Source organism: Telmatherina bonti, assembly GCF_933228915.1.
Source record: "Telmatherina bonti genome assembly, chromosome: 4".
Taxonomy (NCBI): domain Eukaryota; kingdom Metazoa; phylum Chordata; class Actinopteri; order Atheriniformes; family Telmatherinidae; genus Telmatherina; species Telmatherina bonti.
In genome coordinates this window covers 27,047,198-27,060,942 of record NC_136622.1, presented here as the reverse complement: position 1 = coordinate 27,060,942, position 13,745 = coordinate 27,047,198, and the positions used below count along the sequence as shown (strand labels likewise).

The 13,745-nt window shown below is 41.1% G+C and overlaps 1 protein-coding gene across 1 annotated transcript in view; it reads right to left on the bottom strand.

Moving 5' to 3' along the window:
* LOC306754660 (membrane-associated guanylate kinase, WW and PDZ domain-containing protein 1-like) overlaps window positions 1-13,745 on the bottom strand; it is a gene marked incomplete at its 5' end in the record, with an annotated part of 99,689 nt that overhangs the window by 51,582 nt on the left and 34,362 nt on the right. Inside the window, one exon of the mRNA XM_079238700.1 lies at window positions 13,398-13,514. Coding sequence (XP_079094826.1) covers window positions 13,398-13,514 — 117 coding nt within the window. The remainder of the gene's footprint in view (window positions 1-13,397; window positions 13,515-13,745) is intronic.

The window sequence follows — 13,745 nt, the reverse complement described above, 5'->3', positions numbered from 1 at the left end:
ACAACACACCACAGCTTATCAATATCCCACCACAAATCTGCATCGGCACTGATTCCCCTCAGACTCCCCACCTGACCGCATTTCTGCCTCTGTGTATCCATCCATTGTCCCCACCCACATCTCTTTCAATCTAATCCCGGAAGCCAGGCCATCACTCACAAGAGAAGCAGTGTATGTCACAGAATTACCTCTACACCGCCCCTGCTGCTACTGCTGCCTCTGCTCCTTTTGTTCTGCACGTTATTCCACAGACATATTCAAACAGATACGTCCAAGAAGGCTGAGTTCTGCTCTCCCTTCTCCATCCAAAGAATCCATGGATCATTCAGCTGTCTGTGAGCGAGTGCTAGCTTGCAGTCTGCATGCTCATTCAGACAGGCAGCTAGCAGGCAGCTGCTGTTTTTCTTCAAAGATCCACAAGCAGAGCAAATTAGAGGTCCAGCCCAGCTTAGAAGCTAAGCCAATGTGAGCTATTCACACTTCAGTTCCTGTCTGAGGCCAATGGCTGCAGCCCCACAGCCCCCTGCATCCTCCCGCCCACTGCCTCCCTCCCGTCCACCCTCCCACTCTTTCTCTCTGCCTCTTGTCTTTCTCTTCATCCCTTCTACTGCTTTCTTTAGTCATAAATACAAGCTCTGACATTACCTAACACATGGTCTCCTGTGATAAACAGCCAGCTCATGCAGGTCTCCTAATTGAGAAAACCTCTCTAGGGGTGAGTGGTGGGTTACAGAAGGATATCAAGGGTGGGAAGATGGGAGGGACATATAGCAGATGTGATAGGTGCAGGAGATGATAAAAACAGACAACAATTTGCTATGGAAGCATAAAGGTTGATGGAAAACTGCTTGGTGCATAACTGTTTATTTTCTGCTCTGCAATGAGGTGAAGACCAGAGAGCCAGGACTTGATTAGGGCCTTGTGAGATTAGCAAGCTATCGAATCGTCAAAGGAAATCTTGTACCTGGAAGTAAAGGCCAGTACCTGCATGGACATGGACTACTGCCCACGCAATCTGACCACAAAACCCAGGAGCTGGTCTGAATGGCAGAATTCAAACGGTAGAAACTCAGTTACTTGTTCATATTCTACTACAAATAAAAAGCAACTCTATGAGCAAAATGAGTTTAAAATGACCAGCAATGAGGTCTGGTTGCTGCTCCACTTATGGAACTTGTGCCGATGCAATAAAACACCATCAGCTCATTAACCTCTTTAAAACACAAACTGTGCGATGACACCATTCTTAATTTATTTTGACTTATTTTTCAACTACTTTTACTGGATTTATTTTTCTTGATTGTGATGCTGCTGGGAGTTCCTTTCACATTTCTAGTATAAAAGTTGTAATGATAGCGTAAATGTTGGAAACATGTAATATAAAAACAAAGACAACATTTATAACGGAATGTTATTATAATTAGTGTCATTATTATGCATAGAAAACTAGATCTAACAACAACCAAAATAGATGATATTCATACAGTAACTATGAAGCTACAAATGATATTAGTTAAAGAAAGGTTTACCATAGTTTCACAATTAAAAAAGAAGGAATAAAAAAAACATGCTATTTACCTGATAGTCCCTACTGGTATTTGGTCTTTAGTTGTAGCTCCAACTTCAGGTTTAATATGGTAATAAAAGCCCTATTAACACTTTATAGTTCCAAAAAGGTTGAGCTATTCTTTGAGTGGCACCTTCCATAGACAACATGGTATCAATATGTATTGTGGCAGTAGCTCAGGAGGTAGAGCGGGTCATCCAATGACCTGAGAGTTGGTGGTTTGAATCTTGCTCCCCCAGTCAATCTGCTGTAGCGTCCCTGGGCAAGACACTTCACCGTCATTGCCTCCAGTGTTGGTGTATGAATGTAAAGAATGTTTTGGTGGTGATCGGGGAGACCACTGGCGTGCATTTGCTGCTGCGTTTCCGTCAGTTCGCCCCAGGGCACCTGTGGCTACACATGTAGCTTATCATCACCAAGTATGAATGAGGAGTGAATGAATAATACATTCAATGTAAAACGCTGTGAATGCCTTGAAAAATACAAAATAAATCTAATCTATGATTATAAATGTGATTCTTCACTGTTTATAATTTACAGCCTACCAATGAAATAAACAAACCGCTTTGGCAATCAGCTACCTGATCTAATTTACTGACAAAGTGTAAAGCCTAAATACATACATTTGTGAACTTCTCTTATGGAGGGAGGGTTAGAAAAAAAAAAAAAAAAAAGAAAACCCAATGTTCCCAAGAGTCACAATGAGTGAAACAGATGCCAAAAACGTTAGAGCATGTCAAAAGATGCACCATCACACTGCTTGAGGGCGTCAGGGTCAGCTACAATGAAGTTTAGCTGATCTTCACAGCAGCTTCGACTCCAAATCGTCACAAGACGCTCACACACACACAGTCTTTATGATCATAAGAGAGAATCTTTGTGCACTTAGTGAATCACAACACTTAATTTCTTCAATTTCACAGAGGTAGGTTAGCATTATCACTACTTGTTGACAAGAACAAAAACGAGTTAAAATGACTTTTTATGTGAAAACTAACAAGGAGCAAAGTTGTCACCTGCTTAAATCAACCATCCTGAGCTCTCTTATTGTTCCATGTGGTAGACAGGATTCCCTCTTTGGCTCGAGTATCAGTCTGGTGTGAGCATGCAGAGGCTGTGGACTGATCGCTTTAACTTGACCTGAACAACTGGGGTGATCCTGTCAACAATCTTCCCATCCCTGAGAATGCTCCCGTATTAACAGGATCAAAGTACGATGGGGTACTGAGAGCTTGGCAGGGAAACTTGAATGAGGATTTTGAAGTACATCAACGCCAACGTGAGCTTCACTTTAAGTTCATGACCACAGTAGGTTGTTATCAACTTTGATTCAGTTGATTTACCCAAACCAGACTTAAGGTACAGTTTGTCCTGAACTCCAGGTGTTTTCTAGGGTATCTTGTGGATAATTTACCTTTAGAAGCCTTTCAAATGGGCTTGGAGGAGATTGACAATAACAAAACAACATCAGAGACCACAGCTTCCATAGCGACCTTCCATTGACCAACTCTAGATGATAGACAAAGGATGTTTTCCAGTATTTTTGGACTATTGTTAGCTTGTGATTAATAAAACAGAAGAGAAATTATTGTTATTTTGGAGTTATATCTGTGAACTATGTTAAACATGGCACAGGAAACACCAAACACATGAATAAAACATGAACTGCACACACGCACAGTCTTTGTAAACACACACATCCACATAGAGAGTCTGCATCTGCCTGCATACATCATTACTATGCAAAAAAAAAAAAAAACATATTTGCTTAGCCTCCACAATAAGCGAAGAAGCAATCGGTTTTCCATCCGTCATCAGATCCAGAGAGAACCGTGTGGCAACATGGTGGATATTTGGTCACATAAGTAAAAAAAAAATATGGATGGTGCGTATGTGAAAAGCAGACAAACAGAGGCTGGGGCCCACTCATCCGTTACAAGAATGAATGGCCATCATTAGCATGAGGCTCCCCAGCAGCACCCTGCAATGCAGCGACACACACAATGGCGAGTGCCACGCTTCCCCCTGCCGTTCCCCCAGAGAAGCCCTTTTGTTTGAACAGCATCTGGACCTGACCTCCAAGCATTCAAGGCTGATGACCGCCTCCCCACCCAAAACCCTCTCTGTTCCCTCTCAGACCTTCATATCCTTCCTTCTACTCTCCTATCCTAACCTCTTAAAAACCTGCTCTGCCTCTACAGTTACCCTCCACCCCCCCCCCCTTCCACTTCCCTCTCCTCATCTTTCCTTTCCTGTACCTTGTCCATTCTTCGCACAGAGATAACCCTTCCCTTGTTCAGCTAAGGAGAGCAACCATGTCTTGCTCCTTGAAAAGAAAGTCTGTGTATTCGTGGGCCTCATTCAAAGCCTGCAGGGTGAATCAGAAACGCAAAGAGGAAAAAGCACCAGGGCTACTGGCCATCTGTCCCTCTGGGTTGGACGTGCCTGCTCCAAGTGTGCCTGCCCCCCTCTTTCCCTCACATAATTCCCACCCCTACCCCCACCTCCCCTATTGCCTTAGCCTATATACACAACATCAACCACACACGCACACACACAAACACACGCACGCACACACTCTGCCATGCATACATCAGAGGCTTTGGATGGCGGATGATAGAGACCGTAAAAAGAGAAGAAGGAGCGAGAAAGAAGGGAAGAAGGAGCTGCCACTTGCCTGGATGCAGAGCGAGCCTGGAGCCAGCAAATCAAGCAGTAATCCCTTTCTTTGTGTGAGCGGCAAACAGAGAAATTTGTCTCCCACAATGACTTCCCCGAGATTGGCAATGGAGTGGAAAACAAGGAAGCGAGGGAGTGAAAGACGGGGAGGCAAGAAGGGGAGGGAGGAAGAGAGAGCAAGAGAGAGAGAGAGAGAGAGAGAGAGAGAGAGCAGCAGAGGCAGGGAGACGGTGGGAGCAGCTAGAGTGTGACAGAGAGATACGGAGGACGACAGCAGCCACCGTCGTGCCACAGGGACGCTGACACTCACTGGAGGATTTGAAGTGAAGAAGAGAGGAGAGCGACAGAGGGAGGAGGGGAGGAGGGGACGGGAGGGAGAAGGAGGGAGGGAGAAATCATTGGGGGAGGGAGGACCGGTTCACTCTGTGGCTCAAACGCTGGGATAACACAGAGATAACCCTCATCACAAGCAGCAGCTGTAGACGTGAGAGGGACATGAATCCCACGAGAGAACGACTTCTCTATCAATTGTGACATTTGCTGCACATGATAACAATGGCCATCTGTAGAAGCAGAGCAAGGAAGGAGGGGTAGGTGGGTGCTCTTCCTATAAACACACACAATCAGATGCACACATGTCCATAGAGGGGGGAAAAAATACCTCAACCAGTGGTGGAAGGAAAGGCACCTGTTCAAGTCAGGCACTGAAAGAGGGAACAACACATGAACTTAGGAGAGGGGGAGGAGACCCAGAGACAAAGAACACGCAGAGCTGAGAAGTGTGGCTTTTATTTGACTGCTTTTGTCATTCTGCCTGGTCATGCTAGGAAAATATTTGCATGTGTGTGTGTGTGTGTGTGTGTGTGTGTGTGTGTGTGTGTGTGTGTGTGTGTGTGTGTGTGTGAGTGAGAGAGAGAGAATAAAAAAAAGAGGTGAGAGCAATTGTAGGTCACTCAGAAAGGGACAAAGGAACAGAAGGAAAGAGGTAAAGAGAGATGGGATGGATGAAGAGCATAAATCTCAGACGGACCTGCATCGTGTTACAATCCATTTCCCAAAAGTTTGGACACAGTTTCCCATCTAATAGGAAAGTTTGTCCAAACAAGTGATCACTACTTTATATAACAGGCGAATCTGTAAACATACTTTGAATCGAATACACTGTAATGTATTCCATTTTTTATTGGCCCATAAAGCAACATGGGTAATGCAGTTTACAAACAAATGACTAAAATCTCGTATTCATTTAAATATTTATGACACATTTGAATTCTTGAGTGTTCGGCTTCTATTTGTGGGATGCAAAAAGAAATTCTGCCCCACTAAAAGTGTCACAACAGAGCAGCCTCTATTGTTCTCATAGGAAGCTGTTTGGAACCACCTGCAGATTTCCTGGCAGCCAAACTGAGTAACCATGAAGGACCTTGGTTAGACAAGTAACCTCATGTTAATGGATGTTATGAAGCAAATTCAGAGTTTTTGTTTTGATGGGATCACTTTACAAAAGGACAAAAATGACAAACAGCATCATATTGGTCAGATAGAAGCCATTCCTCCATGAAAATCAGACTGAAAGCAAGTTGGGAGATTGCCAGAACAGCTCAAAATCTATGACTAAAAACCTTGACTATTATATATACATAACGGTAGATGGGGAGAAAATCAAACCCTGAGCATTACTTTATTTATATCACCTCTCCAGTCAAACATTGTGCTGGCAGTATTAAGATTCAATTCAATTCAAATTTTATTTATATAGCACATTTAACACAGCCTCTGTTGATCAAAGTAATCAATGGAAAATATCTTTGGTTTAAAAGAAAATGCTATGAGGACAACAGGTAAAACACAGTAAAACACAGTAAAACAGGTATAAACAACAATAAAACCCAAGTAAGAGAAAAAAAATGAAGTCAGTAGTAATTTGAAAAATAAATAAATAAAAATAAAAATGAAGATAAAAATAGCCAAGATATCCTTTTAGCTAAGTTTTATATGCCAGGGAGAAGTAATGGGCTTTTAAGCTGGACTTAAACTGCTCCAGGGAGCTTGAGGCCCTAACAGAGAGCAGAAGGCTGTTCCACAGTCTAGGACAGGTATGGGCAAACTACGGCCCGGGGGCCACATGCGGCCCGTTCAACGTTTTAATCCGGCCCGCCGAACTTGAAAAAATTAAATGAATAAACCTTGTTAATGTTTTCTTTTCCCTAAATTCTGATGAAAACAATTCTGATGTTTTCCCACTAGATGGCGCACTGTATATTGGCTTTAGGCGTAGGCCTATTACTTCACGTTTGCACTTTACCTTCTGACCCATCAGCCCTTCTGTAAAGATGAGCGAACCTAAGAAACGGAAAGTGGACAAAGAATGTCGAGTGTTCAATAAGGAGTGGACAACTAAATATTTTTTCACTGAACACCGATCATCTGCTGTTTGCCTCATATGCCAAGAAACTGTGGCGGTTTTTAAAGAGTATAATATTAGCCGTCACTTTGCCACAAAGCATGCTAACTTTGCTAGCAAGCTGTCAACAAAAGAACGGGAAGCTGCTGCTCAGAAGTTGGCAGCTAATTTAAAATCTCAACAAAGTTTTTTTCACCGTCAAACTGCCATTCAAGAGTCAAGTACCAAGGCCAGTTTTATGCTTTCATTCAAAATAGCAAAGGCCAGCAAACCTCTGTCTGAGGGCGAGTTTTTAAAAGAATGCATGGTGGAGACAGCAGGTATTTTGTGCCCGGAGAGCAAAGACAAATTTGAGAAAATCAGCTTATCACGGCGGACAGTGACTCGCCGCGTGGAACTAATAGATGAAGATATCACCAGCAGCTTAAATAAAAAGACGGAGTCGTTCACGTTTTATTCTTTAGCACTGGATGAAAGCAACGATGTCAAAGACACTGCTCAGCTCCTCATTTTTATCCGAGGTATCAACGACACTTTTGAAATAACGGAGGAGTTTGTGACAATGGAGTCTCTGAAAGGACAAACACGGGGAGAAGACTTGTTTGATCGGGTGTCTGCTGTTGTCGAAAATGTGAAGCTTCCTTGGAGTAAGCTTGTCAACGTCACCACAGATGGATCTCCAAATTTAACAGGGAAAAGCCTTGGCCTGCTGAGGAGAATCCAGAATAAAGTGAAAGATGAAAACCCTGACCAGGATGTCATTTTCCTCCACTGCATCATCCACCAGGAATCTCTCTGTAAATCGGTATTACAGCTGAATCATGTTGTGAATCCTGTCGTGAAACTCGTCAACTTCATACGCGCAAGGGGACTTCAGCACCGTCAGTTTATTGCGTTCCTGGAGGAAACTGATGCGGATCACCAGGACCTGCTTTATCATTCCCGTGTCCGCTGGTTGAGTTTGGGCAAAGTGTTTCAACGCGTGTGGGAGCTCAAAGAGGAGATTGGCGTGTTTTTGGAGCGACTGGGGAAAGCTGATGAATTTCCTGAGCTGAGCAACAAGAGCTGGATTTGTGACTTTGCGTTCGCTTCGGACGTATTTTCACACTTGAATGAGCTCAACACGAAACTGCAGGGGAAGGATCAGTTTGTGCACGACATGTACACAAACGTGAAAGCCTTCAAATCCAAGCTGGCTTTATTCTCCAGGCAAATTTTGAACAAGTCATTCACTCATTTTCCTACACTAGCCATGCTGAAAGAGGCCGGAGCAAAAGTGAAGAAATACAGTGAGTCACTGGATGCACTGCACGGAGAATTCTGCCGTCGCTTCTCGGATTTCGACAAAATTGACAAGTCACTTCAGTTGGTGGCCTGTCCTCTGTCACAAGACCCCGAAACAGCTCCAGAGGAGCTGCAGCTCGAACTGATCGACCTTCAGTCCGACCCAGTCTTAAAAGAGAAGTTCAACTCTCTGAAACTAAATGACTTCTATGTGTCACTCAGCACAGCAGCGTTTCCAAGGCTCCGGCGGACAGCGCAGAAGATGCTGGCGTTGTTCGGCTCGACCTACGTGTGTGAACAGACCTTCAGCATCATGAACATCAACAAAGCCAGCCACAGATCCAAGTTAACAGACCAACACCTCAGATCCATTCTGAGAATCGCCACAACAAAACTAACTCCAGACTTTGATGCGCTGGCTAAAAAAGGAGACCAACAACACTGTTCCCATTAAAATGGAAAGTGCCTTCCTGATGCGCACGCAGATAACGCCGCTCCACAGACTTACTTGCTGCCACTGTTTCCTCCTTGCACTGTTCGTTGTTGACTTTTAGCACCGGGGAAACAAATTGAATAGAAGAAGCAGGACAAGTACATCTGCATCTCCTACCGTTTTTGAAAAAAAAAAAAAAAAGACAGTCAGGAGGAGAGTGGTGATATCCTGAAGGATAACAGAACTTTCAGTGCTTTAAAATAGAAATAGTTATACATTTTTTAAAAAGGCACATTTTATTCATTTGATTTTCAGTGTTTTAAGACTCATTCCAAAGTCAGAAATTTTGTTGTAATGTTTTTCTTCATTTTCATTTGAAATTAAAGCACATGTTTTCTCCATATCCCAAGATGTGTATTTTTTCTCCAATGAGGTGAGGTTACCAAAGCACTCCATCCATCTGCTCCTGGTCCGGCCCCTTTGTCAAATGTTAGAACCCATTGTGGCCCACGAATCAATAAGTTTGCCCATCCCTGGTCTAGGAGCTGCAACTGAGAAAGCTTTATTTTCCTCTAGTTTTGATGACGATCAAGCTAATGATTTACCTCTGTGTATGAACTTGCTCTGCAGTCAGGACAAGGAAGTCAGAAAGTATTGAATGATTAAGTAAAACATTTACTTTTTCAGTGGGAGAAACACACAGTATAAGGACGAAGGCCTCACATTGCTTTGTGATTAACTGAGTCCACTGTGCTCAATCCATAATGCTTCTTTCAGAAATCATAAAGCTTTGATCAAATTCCGGCTATACAGAAAAGATGTATATTAAATAAAATAAATAATATTAATAATACAATTCTGTATATAGTATACAGTTGCTCCATCCATCCGTCAATCAATCCTCTCATTTATCTATCCATTTTCTATAGCTGCTTACGCCAATCCAGGGTCAGGGGGATAGGAGGAGGGTCGGGAGCGGAGTCAGCCTATCCCATCTGCTATCAGGCAAGAGACAGGCTTCCTGGACAGGTCACCTGTCCATCACAAGGCCAACTGCTCCACATATTACACTGTTTATTCTCCACGCACAATGCATGTTCAATTTATCATAATCCTTCAGAGGGATCAGCACTGAGTAATAAAAAAATTTTTTTTTAAAAAGCAAAAACACCACAATTGAATGATTTCTTTTTCTTTTTATTTGGCCTTTTTTTTTAGTATTTAGGTTTTGCTTTTTTTTTTTTTTAGTTATGGCACATCAGTTATTTAGAGCCAGCTGCAGGGATGCCTGACTGCCACATATTTTATGACAAATGTGCAATTCTGTTGATCACCAGCTTTTATTTGGACAGAAAAAACATATTCATGCCTCTCAGGATTGTTTTCCGACCCCCATTTTTTAAGGTTAGACACTTCGTTCCTAGTTTAGTTGCTGCATATACCACTTGTAACCCATGTAAACTTTGTGCAAGAGTGTGCATATTGTACCCATCGATTTACAAAAGCACATTTTTCCCTTTTGAAGAACAATGAATGCATATTAATATGCCTGGGTCACAAAGCTGTACGCTTTACAAAACAAGGGCTCTGATTATAAACTGATGCACATAATTTTCATGTGCAAGTTTATCAACCCAGATGTCATGGATCACAGAGAATGGGAAACTGAGAGTACAGTTTATAAACAGAAAGAACAGATTTCCAAGAAGCCATGTCATTTTCCGAGTTTGGCAGTTCTTTTCATACGCCCGTTCAAAATTTGGCTGCCTGTGCCTTCAGTGTGCTTGGTTGCTCTGTCTGTAAAATATCTGAATCATAGCGTGTGCTACAGCTGGCATGGTGAAACACTGTTCTAGTGTTTGATGCAGTCATCACTCTGCATACCAGTATGCTATTTAAAAGCATAAACTCTCAAAGAGAACTGTTTGAGCAGTATATCCACACAAAAACAAGCAAGTGCATAGATTTCCTTTTGGCAGCGTTATAGCACAACTCCTGTGTGAAAATGGCCTCGAACTGTTAGCATCAATTATTAAAAAAAAGATATGGATGATTTGCAGGGAAATTTTGCCACAGGTAAGACATGGCCTAAATCAGAAGGGTAAAACTTTTGAAATGGATCCAGATCTGTGCCTTGATCTTGAATTTTTTTCTTTCAGACATATTTTATTTTGCAAGCAGCAGAGAAAATGTTTAACTTACACAACCCTTTAGTTTAAGAACACATGTAAAAAGCTAATGACTGTTAAAAAAGAAAAAAAAAAACTCGAGGTCAACTATTTTTGGGGGAGAAGTATTATTACAAATGTTAGCCCATAAATATGTTAACATTGTCACTGTAAACATGTAAGTTTACTAATATTAATACTTGCTGACTTTCTTAGTCCTGGAGGACCTGGGTTTAAGTCCCCAGTCTGTCAACAGAACTGTTCAACTGAAAGGCCCTGAGCAAGGCCCACTCCCCGCAGACTGCTCCCCGGACACCAAAATATGGTAACCGACTGCTCTCTGTAACCCACTGGAAACATGTGAAATGCAGAACCTAATTTCCCAGTTGAGATGGATGAAGTAAAAAGCTGTAATTACAACAAACCATCCACATTCTCTCCTTAGACAGTGAAGCAAAATATGTCTGAAAACAAAAGGATCTTTAACGAAATCTGCGACAGTAAAATAGTCTGATAAAAGACTGATCAGCAGTTTGTTCCTCCAGCATGTCTCACTACTCACTGACCAAAAGGTTGTAGCCCAACATTCATTTTTTGCAGCTGTTGACAGCCTTATTCACTTCAGTCATAACACATTCATCAAAGCTTCTCTTGTGGCTTTTACCAGTCTGCCCTGATAAAACTGCCTCCTCTTAATACGAATACAGTAGCAATGTTTGTCCAGCAAAGTCAGTGAAAAGCAGATGTGCAGTTATTGGAGTGGTACTTATGGTTATAGATTGAGTACAGGTAGCAATTGGGCTGGTGTATAAACCAACCAACTAAACCCATGACACAAAAACAGGCCAAGTAATATTGTGCTAATGATATAATGCACTTTTGTGATTTTGTATCAATCATATTCATAGACGTATTTTGTTTTGTACTATATTTCCAGCCATAGTTATAAACACATTGTCATTGTTATATTCCACATGTTCAAGATTTTCAAAATAAAGGTGATACTGATGGATTTTTTTCAAAATTCTGTACTTATATGAGCGATGCACAATGTATAAAGAATTTACCATATAGATTACTGGTACTGCAAAATACTGCTTGGTCTGCAGTAAATGGCAGCTATAAACCTTTTTCATATAAAATATTTAGACTTGGAATAGCAATACAAGTTTAAGTATTTTGACGGAGGGGTCAAATTCTACTTTGAAGCAGTTTTGCTTTTTTTTTTATTTGAAAGAAAATCTACCTCATGCACATAGATGGAAGCAATCCATCTTCCGATCATGAACTTAACACAATATACTGAGGTAACTTTTTATAAATTGTAATTCATTCTGTCATTTTAATATTTACCATTGATGTTACATATTGCATGTTTTTTTTTTATTATTATTATTATCATGATTGTGCATTCACAGTAAATATCATTAGTCTAAAGTGTAACATTTGGCTGTCTTTCTTAAAAAATTTTCCTATGTGACAGCCCTTTGAAACTTACAACCTGTTTATCTCAAACCCCCTGTATGTATAATCCGTACTTTACACAAGGTATGTCCATATTAAAGTTATCTTTTAGGCAAGTATGAAACTCAAGCTTTTTTATTTTTACACCTGAACCGATGTATGTATTAAGTTAAGATGTGTGGTGCCTGGACATTATTTAATTTATTTCAGAATGTGGTGTATGCATCCAATAGTTCACAGAAAATAAGCGAAACATTTGTCAAAGTGGAAAAATGACAATCCATTCAATAATTGCGTGTGTGCTCAGACTGCCTGAAATAGCATCTCTTCAAAAATAAATTTATCATTTTCATTTTGTTTCATGTGTATGTCTGCGTTGCAGTTAGTCCTCTGCACGCAAGAGCCTCTTCATCATACTATGACCTTTGCAAGAGCCTGACATGTTTATCACATAATCAGGCAGGAATCTATTTTCAATATATCAGAACATCATAATCCGAAGCAGGGCACCGTGACAGGCTCAGAGAGGCGGATTTACCAGTCACATGGCTAAGCACAAGCGAGGCATAGAGATTGAGAGTGAAAAAGCCTGCACTGAGAGAGAAAAGAGAGCTAAAATGCATTTGTTTGGAGGCGACATTTTTTTAAGGTGCAGTCCAATGCAAACACATGCAAACCAACACACAAATCTCTTTTCACAGAAAAAGGAGGAAGTGATTGTTGCTTAGAATGAAGATAACTTCATTTAGATCGTGTCAGCATATGTGTGTAATCATCAACTTTGAACATCTTCATGGTAGAAATAATGCTGCTTTGTTGAAAGAGTTAAGATCTGGAGCCTTGTGGCTATTCAAGCAAATAGCTTTGGCAACCCAAACATGTCACAAGTACAGTCGGAAAATGAACTGAGCAGAATTGGACTGGGTCACAAGCCACAACTGTTTGTGACGTAACTGAGCCCAGCTGTGGGGTTTGGCACGGTGCTGCAGTTTGGCACAAGTCCAACTTTTTAGATATTTCACAACTATGCAAGACAGCTGCAAAAATGTTGCTACAGCATGGTCAAGATTAAAGTGGTATTAATGGCCAGAAATAAAAACGACAGAGTTTGCATTTGTAAAATGTTTGGTTTTCTTTTTGTTTATCACAACTGCAAACTTTAAATGATAAAAGAGAAATCAAGTATGTCAGGATATGTTATGGGGGCGTGGAAGGGGAAAATGACACGGAAATTAGATGAAACTAATCAAGAAAGAGGCCAAAAGAAAGTGGGTCAACAGGCTAAAGATGATAAAATTATATTAAAGTGTGGTTCAAGACACCATTCACAAGCCATAAAACTTTATTTAAGCATCCGTGATCACATTATCGTACATATTGTGTGGTGTTCTTACTTACAAGGCACAGCGTGGCGATATAGATTGGCTCGAATGGTCTTCTGCAACTCATGGTCCGGTGATGACTTCTGAAACCTTAAGCTCAGGAAGTGTTTCAGGTCCTTGTTGAGTTTGTGACCTGAAAAATAAAGAAACAGCAACAGCTTTAGCAGCAAACCTTGTCAAACAATAAGGAAAAGGAAATGTTAATTTAATCGATTAAATATGAACATTTCAACTTATAGAAGAAGACCTCTTTATTTTGGAAAACAAAAGGATAAATTTATTTGGGGATTGCATTTGTAAATACATTTTAAGAAGTTGGAAAATACAAAAGTTTTATAAAAAGCCACGAGAGGAAGTAAATCAA